The sequence below is a fragment of the Papio anubis genome, chromosome X (assembly GCF_008728515.1).
Source record: "Papio anubis isolate 15944 chromosome X, Panubis1.0, whole genome shotgun sequence".
NCBI lineage: Eukaryota > Metazoa > Chordata > Mammalia > Primates > Cercopithecidae > Papio > Papio anubis.
This window is the reverse complement of record NC_044996.1, coordinates 60768192-60787136: the sequence shown is the minus strand read 5'-3', so window position 1 is coordinate 60787136 and position 18945 is coordinate 60768192. Positions and strand designations below refer to the sequence as shown.

The 18945-nt window shown below is 33.2% G+C and overlaps 1 protein-coding gene across 3 annotated transcripts in view; it reads left to right on the top strand.

Annotated features, from left to right (window-relative positions):
• PCDH11X (protocadherin 11 X-linked) overlaps positions 1-18945 on the top strand; it is a 790467-nt gene that overhangs the window by 29832 nt on the left and 741690 nt on the right. The window contains exon 2 of one of the 3 annotated variants that reach the window (XM_021933047.2): positions 543-2377. The exons of 1 other annotated variant lie outside the window; for it this stretch is intronic. In XM_021933047.2, coding sequence (XP_021788739.2) covers positions 2335-2377 — 43 coding nt within the window. In that variant the 5' untranslated portion in view covers positions 543-2334. Of the gene's footprint in view, positions 1-542; positions 2378-18945 lie in introns of those variants that run through there. One more of the 3 variants, XM_021933049.2, reaches the window with a different exon arrangement.

Genomic DNA, 18945 nt, shown 5'->3' with positions numbered 1-18945 from the left:
AATGTATAAGCTTTGTTTAATGGCTACAATTTCAGCTCATTTGTAATTAAAGTTTATCACAAATAACTTTTATAATTAAGTAACTTATAAAATCTCAGATTAAAGTAAATTATGTTACTTAGTCTCAACATTTTCTTGTAAAACATATTCTTCTTCTGTCTTTGCCTTATCTGTTCTTGGCACTAACTTCTTCAGTCATTCACATTTCAAAAGCTTTGGACTATTTATTTCCTCTTCCTTATACCCACATTCCAGATTAAACTTTAGACTTTTCTATCTTGCAATCTCTTTCTCTCCCAATCTTTCTTCCTACATCTTCCAGCTATTTATCAAAAACACTTAAAGAGCTACTTCTTTCATGAACCTCTTCTTAATTCCGTTACCTTAAAGTATTCACATTTCAAAGTATTCACATTCTTTGGTACTACCGTATCACTTTGCTCTATCCTTTGTCACTTAGCTTATTTAGTATAATATTTATCTTCTACAAATCTTGTATTATCTCCCTCACTACATAAACTTAACATGTGCTTTATACACAGAGGGTGTTTAAAAAGTACAGATCAACTGGATGGATGAATGGATGGAAGAGGATGGAATATCATAACAAAACACATTTTCCTTAAGTAAATTCATGCATACTCCAAATTAAATACAGAATGTGAAGTATCTCTGAACTGTGCTGTTGAATATGGTAGCTACTAGCTACATGTGAGTATCTAAATTTTAATTAATTAAATTAAATTAAGAATTTAATTCCTCAGTTGCACTAGCCACATTTCAAGTGGTTAACAGGCACAAGCGGCTACCATATTGGACCATGCAGATATTTTAATAAAATATGTTTATCATTGTGGAAAGTTCTATTGGATAGTACTGCTCTAGAAATTTTTGCTGGAGGAATGGATGAGAGAAACACTTCTACGGAATTCTAGGAAGATCATAATAACAAATAATAAGGCATAGGACTACCACTTTGCATAATAAAAAGTATAATTTATAGTCATTTACAATATAAGCAATTACCCCTCAAAGTTGGAAGATTTGTATTAGTATCATTATTATCACTTTTCATTTAATCCATATTTTTTGCAACATCAATAATAAAAAACTCAAAATATGATTTATGTAGGTAGGAAGATGTCATGTTTTCCAAGTAAATATGCATTAAATGCTTTAACAAGTCTGGCTTAATTAGAATAAGAATACAACAGGCTGGGCTGGCTTTTCAAAAATGTTAATAGCTTATTCCCTGTTAAAGCTAAGAAATACCTTCCAGTATACCCTACCTCCAAAAGTATCGAGGATTTTTTGTTTTTTAATCCAAGAGAGATTCATGAGATCATAAAACACAATCTTTATGTTCTTTGCTTCCCTTTTTCCAAAATCCAAAATTATTCAGAAATATTTAAGCTTTTCTTGATTTGTAGCCAAAACAGCTAATTGGAGGATCCTGCCATATAATGATGGACCTCTGTCATGTGTTGTCTACTTGTTTAATTTAGATTTGTGGTTTCTTGAAATCCAGCTGAAAGTGTTTGACCCCTCATAGGAAAATCCTGTTGTGAGTAAGGATTCCACAGGTCACATACCAGAGAGGTTTTCCCTCAGCTGCTCTCAACTTTGTGATCTTGTGAAGAAGCTGACAAGCTTGGGTGAGACAGTGTTTTGCTAGCCTCCTTACAGAATTAGAAATCCCCCCCTAAGAGAGTATGAATTGATAACAAGAGGCATTATAGCTAAGTTCAGGTTAATAACTGGAAAAAAAAATGAAATTGGTATGTAGGTAATCAAGCATTTTTAGTGATGTATATTGTGTGATTACCATTCAAGGCAGGCATAACCATTTTCCTCAGAGTCAGGAAATAAATACCACTAGCCAATGGGGCTAGGATCACACCTTTTCCATATAAATAGAACTTTGAATCTATCCTGTTTACTGTTTGATAAGCCTATGCAGATTCCCAATTTTATGTGTTAGGTTTATAAAACTGTTATAATGATCCAAGGAATAATAGCAGTTGGTGGGAAGGGTGTTTTTATTTAAGCTTTCATTAGCAGACAAATAAGGATAGCAGAGACTTCATTTCAGTTTTAATTCAAAAAATATTTTGTGCCTACATTTCAGAATCCTGGATGATTTGCTGCTAACAGCACTCTGAGGTCCGGCCATGGAACCTCCTATCTAGTGCTGCATTTGGGTTATTGAAGCCCTATCTCTTCAGTGCATCTATTTCATTTAAGTTTAAACTGATTATAACATACTGGAGGCAAAGACCTTTTTCTTCCCCTCCCACTTTTTATCCCCCACTCAACAGCTGATTGCAGAACACTATGAAGACTCAACGACAGTGGGTTTTAATTCAGATATTTCAAGGTGAGTTTCATATATATTAAATACCATATACATCTCCTTTCCTCTGGGTCTTTTCAGGAGTAGTAATTTTATCTGAACTCCAATTTTTCATGTTTGAAGCTTTCATTGTCTTAAGAGATTGGTTTCGAGTTTAAAATGTTAACAGTGAGATTGGATGAGAGGAAGGGGAAGTCTATATTCCGGTATACTGATATCATGTAGGGAGAGATGTAAAACAACAACAACAAAAATCCCACAAATTATAGTAAGCGTAATTTACCTGGATTGACCTGGATGGCCACACATGCCATCAGTGGACTGACAATTTCTAAGAAATTGACAGTTTACTGATGGTAAACAATGAAGTTGTAAAGGCTTTTCTGGATCGTGCAAAGATGTCTTTAGGACCATGAGTTATCAGTGTACTGAAAAATTCCAGAAGTACCTGTTTTCAGAACAAATACTTGTGTATTCTACGAGCACTCTAGGTAGAGGGACTGTTCTTCCTCAGTTTTGCATTTCCAATGCCTGGTACACAGAATATATTTTACAAATAGACACCTAACTAACAAACAAGAAGAGTATTCTAATGAATAAATATACAGACTTTATTGCACTTGTAGGAGTATGATTTGATTTAATAAACTAATAGGCTATCCCCCCAAATCCCCATTTAGATGAATAAAAAATGTTTAGGATTCTATTTAATTAAACCAAATTTAGAAGTTATGTTCAGTTTCTTGCTTGGGAGGTTTTGATTTATTCAAAACTCATTTAAGTTTGTCCACTTAGTGATTAACGTGTACTCCAGTGCACCCCCACAACTTTGTCACAATACTCCAATAATGTAATACACTTAAAAATAATGTATTTAATTTATTTGTTGTAAATACTCATTCTCAGTTTCTCTTGTCCATGTGGCAGAATATACTGAAATATGTTCCCCTTGACATTGCTCAAAGAAGAAATCTCTTAAAAGTTCTAATCACTGTTAAATTTCTCAGACATTTTAAGCTTTAGGGAAGAAAAGATTTAAACAACTTTTTACATCATTCTTTTTCTTGTTCCCTTCTGTTGCCTCCATTACTCCTCTGTCACTTCCATCATTCTCTCCAAGTACATAAATCCACTGTTTATGGTGCCTGGGACCTCCCAGATCCGGTAAATCTTCCCACCCCCTCCCTCTACCTTTCATTCCTTCAAGTTTTCCATTCTCAGTTCCGTTAGTTTCCCCAGATTTCTCCCTGTTCTCTTTGAGTGTCTATAATTTTTCCAAGTCTCTACCCAGTTTTTAAGTTCTCCGTCTTCGTTGTCACCACAGTTTTCCCCAGTTAAGTTTTCATAACAACTTGTTGCTCAGACTCTATGAGTACTTCTTATTTTGTTAGTTTGTCCGAAGGCTCAAAATCATTCTTTACCTCTCAATCATCCCTTTTCTCTCTTTAATACCTTCATTCTTTCCAAGTTTTCTCTGCAGTCTTTTCCATATCCTCTACTCCTACCAGTTTCCCCTTGTGCCTCACAGTTCTTCCCAAATTATTCAAGTCCCTTGCACGTAGTTGGAATATAACTCATCACATTATTTCTATATTTAGAAACAGCTTAAATTTACAAACTGCCATGAATAAAACAGTCTGTAGTTTAATCATTGACAGTTTAATATAATCTTGTTCTTTATTGCAGCTTTATATATACACCACATTTTATAGACCTGATATTTGTACCAGGCTTGGTTTTAAGAGAACTTGAGATAGTAGAGGGGAGTTACAAAAAATTAACATTCAGATAGTAAAGCCAAATTAAACTAAGGTGAAAATTTCTTATTCAACAATACATTCAGTCTATTCAGTTCCAAACAATATTCTGTGTACTTTTTGAGGAGTGGAAGAAAAATAGAAGAGCAATGGAATATACTAATTGAATATTGATGAGATTTGTTTCCATTTTAAAGTTAAAAAAACAAAACTCATTGCTTTAAGACTTTTTTCTTGCTGACTGCCATCACTCAGTTGTTATATTTTAACCACAAATCCCTTAAGCACTTACATTTAACCTTATCCTTACTCTTATGCTTATTCAGATTTTCCCCATGTGATGCTAATCTGAAAATTTCTTAGAGGAAATGAGTTTTAAATTGCTCTGAAGCAGATGATGACCTTTGATGATCAGAGAAGATGTGGAAAATATTATAGCTAGAGAGTAGATCTTGGCTTGGCTGAAGAGGAGAGGTCATGGATTATAAATTAAAGAGAAATACATTTCTTAGAAGCAGCTAACTGAGGACCTTGAATGCTAGGACTCAGAGTTTGGATTCTATAGATTTCGAAACGTAATAAACATAGTTTTTTTGTTTTCAGTTTTTGTTGTTGTTTTGGTTTGGTTGTTATTTATAATGATTATCAAAATAATGAATACTTATTATTCAACACCATAAAAACATGGAAGTAGACCACAAAAAGGTACTGGTTGGATAGATAATATATTTGGAAATATTTTGTTTTTAAAAAAACTTTTCTTCTGAATAAAAAAAAAAAAAGAGAGGAGCAGCAGTCCTTACGTCAAATGTCTCTTTAACAGTTCCACTTGAAAATTAGCAGCTGTACTTAGTGAAAAATTATGAAGTTGCAATGTTGTCAGTTGTAACAGGTTTTAATTATTTTTTTATTTTAAAGTGATCAAATTTAGAGATGTCAAATTTTTATTATTTTCAGCACAAAATCATGATGACATAGTTCACATATTTTAGTTGCAGATACTGTTTCAAAATGCACTTGATTTTGTGAGGTGTTTGCTTTAATATTTTCAACACAGTGCTGGATTACAGGGTTTCAAGATATATTACATGTATCCAATTAAAATGACTCCCCACTTTCCCTAATTTATACTTGTTCTTTAAAAATTTAAATATTACTTAAAATCATCTAATAAGTCAACATGTTCCCTGTTTTATCAAAAACATTCATTGTGCAGTTTAAGCATTTGAAAACCAATCATAATAATATCTAAAGATAAATGTCATTGGGATATGTCTTTCTTGAAAATGTTATGAAGGGTTATAAAATTTTGAAAGAAAATTTTATTACCAAAATATTACCAAACACACCTTGAAAGTCGAATATAATTGTTAACATACTCTTTTAAAATAAGCTTTTTAATCTAAATTACATGAAAAAAAATTGTTGCCAAGCTGGGAACAATTATAAAATCACTAACTACCTAAAACAGAGCACACAGTCTTTAAACCTTATAAACATAATTTTAAATCTGAAAATTATATGAAATATGCATTTGATGAAAAGACATTTTGACTTCGCATGTGGAATTGTGATGTAAAATCTTTTAAAGCTGTAGCATTGCTCATAATTGAGATCCATTATGCAAATGATTATGTATTTATGATTAAACCTTCTTTCAATCACAGATGGCTAGAACAAGAAAAGATCCTAGAGATAAATCTCAATGCTACTCACCCTCAATGAGTAAAATGAGGCACAGAATGACTAAATGACTTGTCCAAAGTCAGAGCTACCTAAAGGCATAGTTAATATTAGAATTCAAGTCCATTTAGTTTTTCCCACAGGATTAGACTTGTCTTTGTGAGTGCAGGATATACAAATACCTTTGTTTATGTTATCTTTTTTTAGTTTATAATAACAGTATCAACAATTACAAACACATATAACATTAATGTTCCAGGAACTGTTCTAAGTACTTTACATATATTAACTCATTTAGTGTATACAATAACACTGTAAGGTAGATAAAATTGTTAACTGTTTTGCACAAAGATGCAGAGAATTTAAATAACTTGCATAAAGTCACACAGCTAGTGAGTGGTGGATCTTGGATTTATTATAAAACAAGACAGTCCAGCTCCATAGCTCATGCTAGGACATCTTTAAAAAAATTAAATTTCTTATTGCCAGGATAGTTTATATTTGGATATAATAACATTTTATGACTTTACTTTTTCAGTAGGGTATAAAACATTTCTTAGTATTGGAAATGCATAATTGTCTCAATTTCCATAACATATACATTTTGCAGTAGCTTTAAATGAATGGTCTTGCTACAATGGATGTGAAGCCCTGAATGAATGGTTTGTCTGAAATCATCAATATTGTTCATTAAGACAGTTGCAAAAAAATGGAGTCTTTCAGTTCATTCTGTGTACGAAAAAATTTTTCATTTATTTTTAAAACTAGAATATCAAACCGAAAGTATATTTAAATAATGTCTCTATGAAACGTCTTCTTCTGTGAGAATGGTAAAATGAACTATCAACGAATTATTTTTCCATATACTTGGTAATGACTATGTGAACAAAATTGATTTTGCATTTTCTCATTAATGTGACACACAACACAGAAATAAAAGTCCTATTTTTTCTAGCTTGTTTTAGTCTGTGGACTTAATTGCTAGTTTGAAAGTAATATTAGGTAAAATTTTACTCTGTAAGAAAGAGCATATTTTGACATGTTGACATGTTAATATATTGACACATGGGAAAGGAATAAGTAAATGTAAATGAAAACTAATTAAGCAACATTATATAGTGGATATGCGAAAGGTAAAAAATATCCCAGCACTTTGGGAGGCTGAGGTTGGTGGATCACCTGAGGTCAGGAGTTTGAGACCAACCTGGCCAACATGGTGAAACCCCGTCTCTACCAAAAATGCAAAAATTAGCTGGGCCTGGTGGTGGGTGCCTGTAATCCCAGCTACTTCAGAGGCTGAGGCAGGAGAATCACTTGAACCCGGGAGGCGGAGGTTGCAGTGAGCCGAGATTCCGCCACTGCACTCCAGCCTAGGCAATAGAGTGAGACTCAGTCTCAAAAAAAAAAAAAAAAAAAAAAAATCCCAAATATGCAAAATGCATATATAAGTTTGTTTTGTGTATAATTATGTAATAAATTCTGAAAATCATCATATAAAATTAAAAATATTAGAATATAAAATCTTCCATACATTGCCCCAATTTGTTCATTCCTGTTCAAATAGAATGGAAAGACAAATTAAAATGGAGAAGGGCTGACTCATAAGAAATAGCAATGAATTCCTTTTCTTTTCACTTTTTAGGGAAGAAAGGGATTGGGAACAAGACTATATGTTTTGTAGGGAACACTGAAGGATTCTATTTGCATTTCAGTGCTTAATGGCTTTTACTAGAGATTTAACTTGTTTTCTGTACGTTTTTAAAACTCTCAGAGTCTTTGGCTTCATTAAATATTATTTCTTTGTAGAACACATATTACATGATAATACAAAGAATTGTTAAATCAGTAGCATTCATTAAGACTGCATCCAGCACTGTGGAGAACTTGGAGGTCAAGGGAAATTCTGCACAAAAGTAGAAATATGAGGAAATTTCTGAACTGTGTTAGCCAATGTATGTTAGTGCTCTGACCACATATTTAAGGAAGGATGAGGCAGTGTGGGCTGAGGGACATTGGAGATGGATTAAGAGTGAAAGGGTAATTGGTTATGTTGGAAAATACGGCTTGCATTGCATGATTCTGTATCACAGGTACTTATTTAGAGTATACATGCATTTCTGATACTGCATAAAGCAAGACAGTGATGAAGTTACACAGTTGTCTATTAGGATATTTGCCCTATACCCTTCAGTTTTCTGTTTGAGGCTTTTGAAGGATTAATGATTTCTGTCATGCATCATAATCTTCATACTATCTGTATAAGGATTATGATGGTGATAAATGAGAAGAACATGGTGAGTATTCCCAACTCCTATCGACCCTACCCAGTATACTAAAGATTATCAAGTGGAGAGTTATTTTGGTATATTATCACTTCATAATTTTTATGTCTCAGATACAGTACATTTATTTATATAGCATATCACATAGGTCTCATTGGTATCATATAATGTTTTATGAAATAATTCTATTTTAAGATACTATTTACTTATAACTATAAAACTGTGCATTTTTATTCTCTCAGAGGATCTGGAACAGTGTTATTTCTAACTCAAAAGGAGGGGAGATTTGATTGTTTCTTTTTGAGTTAACAAGTTTCCAATCTCTTAAAAGTATTCACTGCATAATAGTTTCAAGATTTAGAATCATAAAATACTACTCATTCCTAAATGATTCAAGAATACAGTTTACTATACTACTGAATTTTATGCTTTTTTTGTCCCGTGCCTATCAATTGGATATTCTAGCCATCATTTCACTGTCCTGGGTACAGGCATAGCTGAAGGTTACTGATCTCCTGAGCTATATTAGTACTGTCCAACAGAACTTTCTGTAGTAATAGAAATATTCTATAATCTGTGCTCTCCAGTACTTAAGTCCTTAGCCACACTGGACAATTGAGCACTTAAAATGTTCCTAGTACAACTAAGGGATTGGATTTTTAATCTGACTTAAATTTAATCTTAACAGCTACACACAGTAATATTATATTGGACTGCACAGCTCTGGATGCTTATAGTCTAAATATAACTATTGTATGGAAAAAAAGAGTTCTTTTTTCAAGGCATAATCAATCACCTTCATTTCTCATTTTGTTCTTGTGCTATCTATAAATCAAGTCCTGATGCAAAGTAATTTCATCATGAAGAGCACTGGTCTTTATTTTCCAGGGTCATCAGGTTATATAAAGAATTAATGCACCATGTGATCACAGTTTCCTAGAGCGAGTGCCAGTTTTAGCAAGTGTAAAATAGTTGTGTTTGTTGTAGCTTCTTCTATGATATCTGTTAAGGCGTTGGATATCTCTGAAAAGAAAAAATAAAATATTTCAGCATTTCTAATATTTTCTGGAATAGGAAAATATTTTACGTTTATTGGCTATATAGACATTATAATTTAAAATGAAATACTGGCCATTTTCACATATTTTATACTCTGTGACAAACTGAAATCGTTACAGCGTAAGTTATAATTCTAAAAACCAAAAAGTCTCACAAGTCATTGGAGCCTCTAGTACCTAATGAAAAGAATGGTGTCTTTATTTTCTTTTTTTGTAATCTCTTTTTCAAAACCAATGTGAAACAAATTACATTTTTTATAAGCAGTGCAATAGTTAAATAAAAATAACAATAACCACAAATACTTAAATAATTTTTTTTATCTGAATGTATTACTCACTTAAAACTGCATTGGTGGGCCGGGCACCTGGCACGCCTGTAGTCCCAGCACTTTCAGAGGCTGAGGCGGGTGGATCACGAGGTCAGGAGATCGAGACCATCCTGGCTAACACAGTGAAACCCCGTCTGTACTAAAAAAAAAATAAAAAATTAGCTGAGCATGGTAGCACATGCCTGTAGTCCCAGCTACTCAGGAGACTGAGGCAGGAGAATCTCTTGAACCTGGGAGGTTGCAGTGAGCCGAGATCGCGCCACTGCACTCCAGCCTGGGCGACAGAGCAAGACTCTGTCTCAAAAAAAAAAAAAAAAAAATTGCATTGGTATGGAACGCAATGAAAGTTCTATTTTGGGGCTGCCTTAATGTGAGAGTAACCCTGATCACACCACTTGCATTTCAACTATTGTTTAGTATGATGGCATTTCAATTGGCAATTTTCCTTACAGTGATCTGTCTACACATGCACGCACACAAATGCACACAAGGGCATATGTTCACAGTGAAACACAAAGATTATTATTTTAAACATACAAATAAAGCATCTCATGAACATTTCTCAATTACAGTTTGGCTAGTGTTTGTTAGTCCAGCAAGCAATACTGTATCCAACTGTGCAGAGGCAGAACTTATATATTCTTGATTTCCCATTTGACAATTACTTATAATTGTTTTGAGGTTAATGCACTGCTTGATTTATAAATAAAAGGGGCGTTGTATTTCATTCTTCTTCCAATATGCTAGTATATTACCCCTTTGAAGACTCGTTCTTTACTTGTGGTGAGAAGGCATGGAATATGCTTAATGAAGGCTAATGACAGAATAAATCATTTTTCATTTCTTAATGAGTTGGAGTGGGGTTTGTGGTTGTCCTAAGTGGTAAACAGGAAAAAAAATTAAAGAAGAGGAATCTAAAAATATTGTGAAAACATGTAGGATTAGTTAAATTAATTTAAATATTTTACTTATAGTTTGAAAAACTGATTTCCTTAGAACCACTTAGTGTAATTTGTAATGAAAATAACTACAGGTGAAGATCATGTGTAAAATACACCATCACCAGAAAACTTTAGGTTTTTGAATAAAATGGAATTCATAAAATAATGAACACTCCAAGTTATTGTAAATCACTCCTGTTATTTCTTGAAGTCTTTGCCAGTTCTTGTAGTGATATACTCTTGGAAGAAAAGATTTAAAACAAAAGAATTGGTGATCTGAATCTCCAGCAAACATTTCTTAAGCACTTATTGTGTATTTGGCACAGTATCCATGAACTGATACATTCAATATAATGTCTTAAAATTGTTGGTATATATTTGGAATGATTCATTTGCTTTGAGTTGGGATTCATAATATAAAATATTATGGATCTATATGGTTGTTTCAATTTAAAACTGATATTTATAGATAATAAATTTTATAGCTAAACTGTTATTTTTGAAGAGCTAAATCTTTGTGTATTATGTAGGGAGTTGTCTTGAAAAATGTCCAATTTTTACTGCTCATCTTTTTGCACTTTCAAATATACTAATACTTTTGAAGCAGGACCCAACAGGCCTTCTCTAAAATTAAGTTTTCTCACATGTAGCGAGGTTATTTTGAAAGCCCAAATTGAAGTTTAAATGGTTAATATCACATTTATATTTGGAGTTAAAATGTGTTAAGCCACAGTTGATGAAGAATATTGCTAAACAGAGAAAACATTTTCTTATGTATTTACCTAGATGAAAGACAAAGGAAAAATTATACGAACACTAACATTTATACCTTATCTTTGTATGAACATCCTGTAAATACATTTAAATTTTCTCTTATAGATGCTATTCCTTCATGAAAACCAGGCTGAACCCAGTACATGCTTTTATTGTGAAACTAAAGAACACACAAGAAGTAGTGTTTATTTTAACTTATGAATGCAAATTCCATTTTACTTATTTTTTAGTGGGAAAAATATGTGCTTTATTTCGTTAACTTTTAGGTTCAGGTGTGCCTGTGCGGGTTTGTTATATAGGCAAACTCATGCCACAGGAGTTTGTTATACAACTTATTTCATCATTCAGGTACTAAGACTAGTACTCAATATTTTTTCTGCTCCTCTCCCTCCTCCCAAGGTCCATGCTCAATTAGTCCCCAGAGTCTGTTGTTCCCTTCTTTGTGTCTATCAATTCTCATCATTTCCATCCCATTTATAAGTGAGAACATTCAATATTTGGTTTTCTGTTCCTGCATTAGTTTGCTAAGGATAATGGCCTCCAGTTCCATCCATGGTCTTCCAAAGGACATGATCTAATTAGTTTTTATTGCTGCATAGTATTCCATGATGTATATGTACCACATTTTCTTTATTCAGTCTGTTATTGATGGACATTTAGGTTGATTCTATGTCTTTGCTATTGTGAATAGTGCTGCAGTGAACATTTGTGTGCATGTGTCTTTATGGTAAAATGATTTATATTCCTCTGGGTAGTTACCCAGTAATGGGATTACTGGTCAAATGGTAGTTCTGGTTTTACCTCTTTGAGGAATCACTATGCTGTTTCCCACTATAGTTGAACTAATTTACACTCCCACCAACATTGTAAAAGTATTCTCTTTTCTCTGCAACCTCGCCAGCATTTGTTATTTTTTGACTTGTTAATAGTAGCCATTCTGACTGGTGTGAGATCGTATCTCATTGAAGTTTTGATTTTCATTTCTCTAATGATCAGTGATATTGAGCTTTTTTTTCATATGCTTGCTGGCCACATGTAAGTCTTCTTCTGAAAAGTGTCTCCTCATGTACTTTGCCTACTTGTTCATGAGGTTGTTTTTTTCTTGTAAATTTCAGTTGCTTATAAATGCTAGATGTTAGGCCTTTGTCAGATGTATAGTTAGCAAATATTTCCTCCCATTCTTTTTTTTTTTTTTTGAGACGGAGTCTTGCTCTGTCGCCCAGGCTGGAGTGCAGTGGCCGGATCTCAGCTCACTGCAAGCTCTGCCTCCTGGGTCTACGCCATTCTCCTGCCTCAGCCTCCCGAGTAGTTGGGATTACAGGCGCCCGCCACCTCGCCCGGCTAGTTTTTTGTATTTTTTAGTAGAGACGGGGTTTCACCGTGTTAGCCAGGCTGGTCTCGATCTCCTGACCTCGTGATCCTCCCATCTCGGCCTCCCAAAGTGTCTATAGACTGTTTACTCTGTTGATAGTTTCTTTTACTCTGCAGAAGCTCTTACATTTAATTAGATCTCATTTGTCAATTTTGCTTTTGTTGTGATTGTTTTTGGCATGTTCATCATGAAATCTTTGCCACTTCCTTTGTCCAGGATAGAATTCCCTAGGTTGTCTTCCAAGGTTTTATAGTTTGGGGTTTTATGGATATTTAATTCGTCTTGAGTTGATTTTTGTACATGGTGTAAGAAAGGGGTCCAATTTCAATTGTCTGCACATGGCTAGCCAGATGTCCCAGCACGATTTATTTTGTAAGGAGTCCTTTCCCTATTGCTTGTTTTCTTCACCTTTGTGGATGATCATGTGGTTATAGGTGTGTGGCCTTATATCTGGGCTCTCTATTCTGTTCTATTTGTCTATATGTCTGTTTCTATACCAGTACCATTACTGTAGCCCTGTAGTATAGTTTGAAGTCAGGTAATGTGATGCCTCATGTTTTGTTCTTTTTGCTTAGGATTGCCTTGGCTATTTGGGGTCTTTTTTTGTTCCATATGAATTTTAACATAGTTTTCTTCTTATTCTGTGAAGAAAGTCATTGGTAGTTTCATAGGAATAACAATTAATCTGTAAATTGTTTTGGGTAGTATTCCATTTTAATGATATTTATTCTTTCTATCCATGAAGTAGTGTTTGATTATACTTATAAATGCAACTTCCATTTTAAAAGGCAGAATTCTTTATCATTTTTTCTACTCTAATTTAAGTGTATCACAACTGAAGATTTGAAATATGGCTTGTGTGTGTCACATTTATGGTTCAGTTGTTTTTCTATTCATTTATTAATTAATGTTGTCACTTTTAATTGATTATCCATTTTTTTTTGGTTTTGAGGTGACACAAAAAAAATCACAGAAATATTAAAATATGTGTAAAAAAGTGAGAACTGAAAAGAGAAGGAATATTGTTGAACCTTTAGGCTGAGGCATCTGTTATTAGGCAGTTGATAAACCAAGTCGTAAGATTGGTTTTAAAAGTTTGCTATGTCATTTTTGCTTAGTGTTCTAGTATGTCTAGTTACTGATTATGGATTGTGCAACTCCAAAGTCATCTTAATAGGAAGAGCTTCATTGTCTCATGGGGTGAATGAATGCAACTATTAAAGATGAAAGTCATTTATCTGTTCCTTGGAACAATAGATTGATGGATATAATTCATTTTTTGATAACTAATATCTTACCTTGATTTGTTTTACAGACCGTCGGCTTGGACATTGTTTTTAGCCATCATTTCCAAGATTCTGGTGCTATATCTCATTTGCTTTCTACTGTTGATTTTACTGCATTGTAATTTTGATAAATTAGAACCCAACACAAACAAAAAATAAATTAAGTCATGCTAGAACATGCATCGTATATAGGGGTGTAATCTGATAAAGTGCTTTGTGCAGATATTGCAATTAGTACTGAAGTTTGGGGAGGTGAGCAGTCAACAGTAAAATATTAATTGGTCTTTCTGCATAGATAATTTAAACACTAATATGGTAGATATATTGCTACCCATTTTCCTGTACTGTTTTATTAATTCATGAAATAGTGACTAATAGAAGTATTACTTATCCTTATATATAAAACTCAAAATAGGCTTTTCAACAAATACCCAGTGAAGACACAAATACATATATATATATATATATATTACACACACACACACATTATATATATATGAAGAAACCGCATTTGTTAACAAATGACTAAAATTGTCATGCCTGAACCCTCCATTATTGAACATCACCTCTCCATACCCCTTGATCTCTTTAATTTTATGATGCTATACCGCCTACATAATTTCACCCATGAATAATAGATTCCAAGCCCATCGCTTTTTGTTTCTTTCTCTTTTCTTTTGCACATGTGAGGGACCTTTGGTTACCTTCTTAAAGTGTGATTATCTAGAGAATTTACAGAATGTGAAATTAATGCCTATTTGATAAAAAAATTTAATATATAAAGCAATGCCTATAGATATTTATATATATCACATAGTTATATAGATTAAATGAAATAACTGATTTGAAATCACATAGAGCAATTAAAATACTACACCAAGTGGAAATTATCCTTTGAACTTTGATGAATTTAGGACTTATTTATTATGATAATCTGGTACTTATTGACAAAGTACAGTAAAATAATTATTAGATACTGAAACAAGCAATATTACATTCACCCTGAGGCAATAGAATAATGTGTGATGATAGACAAACATTATATTTTTGGCATAAAGAATGTGTCTCTTGCTTGATTATTCTGTAAAGCCATGTTTCAAATGTTCCCTAAATCATATATCAAAAATCCAGAAAAATTAATATAGAAGAGCAACCTTTAGAATTTGTCTTATAAGTGCTATTTGAGCTTGATTATTATCTGATTTTGAAACCCTATTAGAGAACACCACACTACCTGTTGTTGGAATGCTAGAATGAATCAGCAAACATAAAGAATTTGGAGAAGGAAGCAGCATTGATGGAATCCACTTTCTCAGAGAAGATTAGACCAAATGTGAAAAATTAGACATGTGCAATAAGTACAATAAGCAAGCTCTTTATGGAATAAAATTTAATGAACCAGTCTTATATAATTAGTGTGCCTTATTAAATTTTTTATTTTGACATCTCAAGTTTCAGAATACAGAGGAAATAGTTACAGAAATTTGGACGGCCAATGCCCTTGCCCCCCTTTGATTGCTGTGGTCAGTTCCTCTGAAAATATTAGGTTATCAGTTGCTCCAATTTGTCTTTCTCCCAATGTGGTTACTTTTCTTGCAATGTTCTAGATTCCTGTCAACCTCAAGAACTACCTTATTTTTTACCCAGGCTGTGAAAGAAGTTTTGCTTGTATGTGAGACCAAGAACACAGTAGTGACTACCTAATATATTATAGCCGTTAAATGGTGTATTTTTGACTTCATGAAACACTGAAATAATTGGAATGATGAGATCTAAGTGGAGTTAGGATAATAGGCAGCATATAGATATTTCTTATCTTCATGTAATACTTAAATTTGTACTACTGTAGAAATTGTACAAAAATTGTAGCATATAAACCATTCACTCATGTATTTGTTGTTGTAGCACATAATCCAGTCATTCACATAGAATTCATTTAAATATATTACAAATGAAACCAGCACTATAATGAAGAAAAAGTTTTTAAAAAATCAAGGAAATTATGCCTTGAAATTCTTCTGACAAAGCATTTGAACATTAATTGTGTGGTGTGGTTTGAAATTTCTAGAATTGCATATAGTAGATGCATAGCTCCCTTACTTACTCAGAGATAATAAAATGAACTTCCATTTTTGCTTTATATATCTCTAAATTTTCAGAGATGCTTATTTTATTTCTGATTTTGCTTTCTCTAATTGTCATTATTGTGTCCCTCTAAATACAATTATTGCTTACCCAACCATGATGTCTTGCTAATAAAGGGCATCACTTAAATAGCATGGGTACTGCTGGAATTTGTCAAAAATGTTAGTTCTTTGTCTTCTTTTGTGTTATTTCCTTTATCAATTTCCAAACTAACATTAATCTATAGTAGGAGTGGGTTGTAGGAGAAGGGTAAAGAAATTTAAGGTTATCTAGTCACATTTTTCATGAGAGACAGAAAAATTAGAATGTAACTTACATGTGTTAAGATATGTATGTAGGCATATTTTCCCTGGATATCTGAGTTAAGTGTACCATGCTTCCATAAGACTCAGCAGTGATTATTTATATCCATATTTAGTAGCTAAATTTCTGTACTGTTCATTCAAAGAATTAAACTCAGCATTTTCAAAGAAAACTCTTAATTTTAAATATAATAAAGTTTCACGTGGTAAATGTGAGGGTTGAAATCAAAATCTGGAGATTGATGTTACTTAAACATCCATGTTCATATCCTGGTAGAAGCAGAGATGAGTTAATTATACAGTATTTGAACTCTGAATTAAAGACATACTAGAATATATTATCAAATATAAACTGTTTTGTTCACTGATGTACCTTCAGTGTCTAGAACTGTGCTTGACATAAAAAATTGCTTAATAAGTATTTGTTGAATAAGTGACTAAACCTACATGAATTCATTGCATCTCAAACTCTTTATTAACTAGAGGGTGAATATTCCTTCTAGGTTGGCAACATATATGTTCACTTAAGCTTTAGAAATGGTAGTTTTTTCTCAATATTTCTTCCCCATTTTTAAAACCACTGAATGAATTTCCAGTTATGAAACACATTTTAAAATGTTTTTTATGATGACGGTCTTGTGGAAGACAGTGTGGCAATTCCTCAAGGATCTAGAACTAGAAATACCATTTGAACCAGCCATCCCATTACTGGGTATATACCCAAAGGATTATAAATCATGCTGCTATAAAGACACATGTACACATATGTTTATTGTGGCACTGTTCACAATAGCAAAGACTTGGAACCAACCCAAATGTCCATCAATGATAGACTGGATTAAGAAAATGTGGCACATATACACCATGGAATACTGTGCAGCCATAAAAAAGCATGAGTTCATGTCCTTTGTAAGGACATGGATGAAACTGGAAACCATCATTCTGAGCAAACTATCGCAAGGACAGAAAACCAAACACCACGTGTTGTCACTCATAGGTGGGAATTGAACAATGAGAACACTTGGACACAGGATGGGGAACATCACACACCGGGGCCTGTCATGGGGTGGGAGTGGGGGGAGGGATAGCATTAGGAGATACACCCAATGTAAATGACGAGTTAATGGGTGCAGCATACCAACGTGGCACATGTATTCATATGTAACAAACCTGCACGTTGTGCACATGTACCCTAGAACTTAAAGTATAATAAAAAAATAAATAAAAAATAGAGTAGAACAGATTTAGAATGGATTGGGAGAGGGTGACTTCTTGGAACTAGATTGCTCTATTAATTGTTTCTGTTGTGTAGAAATATTGCAGCATGCATGCAATGCTTTTATTTGTTTATTTTGTTTTTTCTTTCTTTTTTTTTTTGGAGGGTTGGTATCCAGGAATTCAAGGTTGTTTTATCTCATTTTTTAAAATTTAACTTTTATTCTGAGTTCAGGGGTACATTTGCAGGTTTATATAAGTAAACTTGTGCCATGGAGGTTTGTTGTACAGATTATTTCATCACCCAGGTATTAAGCCTAGTACCCATTAGTTATTTTTCCGGATCCTCTCCCTCCTCCCATCTTCCAACCTCCAGTAGGCCCCAGTGTGTGTTGTTCCCCTGTATATGTCCATGAGTTCTCATCATTTAACTCCCACTTATAAGTGAGAATATCCTGCAGTGTTTTTAAAAACAGTCTGTAGTATTCTTCTGCCAGTTGTAATAATGTGTAATACCTAAGGGTAAGATAAGAACAGAGCTATAGTTTTAATTCCAATTGTCACTGCCCCATTTTTATTTCTGCTTATGTTTGCATGACATTTATAAAATCACATAAACATCCAAGACTTCTTATATATGCTAGATTCACAGCATATAGAACACATATATGTGTGCATATTAGCTGGTAGTATCAATGGGGTATTTTAAATCTCACCTTCATAACAGAGTATAAAACCAAAAATTCCCAAGACTGAATTTTGAGCAAGCTTTTATATTATGTAATCCCAATGCACATCATTGTACAAATGATGCTAAAAATACTATACCACAGGCAACAGTGTTTTTGTGTTCTTTACTAGGATAAAGAATGTCTTCAGCTCTAGCATTACTCACTATCATAACTAACGTATTTTATATATGATACCAAATGCTCAACACAGGAAAGTCGTTGGATTCATAACATATATTTTCAAATTTTGTGATAAAAATTAATGAGATGTTTAAAGTCTACTCCCGACCCAAACTATCTCAATTGTTGCAACAGATGCATTTATTTGATTATTGATTATAAATAGGAAGATTTCTTTTTTTCCAATTTTGTGTCTTCCAACATTGGCATATGCATATTTTTAAAAATGCAGATGTGCAGCTATGCAATGGGACAGTTATTTCATATAACATGTTGCTTGGCATAATCAGAGCACAATATCCATAACAACTTATTTATATCCTGTAGTCCTCCTGTCTTTAGAACAATTACTAAAACTTGTTGTTGTTATCAAATACCAATAAATAAATATATATATATATATATATATATATATTTTTTTTTTTTTTTTTTTGAGACGGAGTCTTGCTCTGTCGCCGAGGCTGGAGTGCTGTGGCCGGATCTCAGCTCACTGCAAGCTCCGCCTCCCGGGTTCCCGCCATTCTCCTGCCTCAGCCT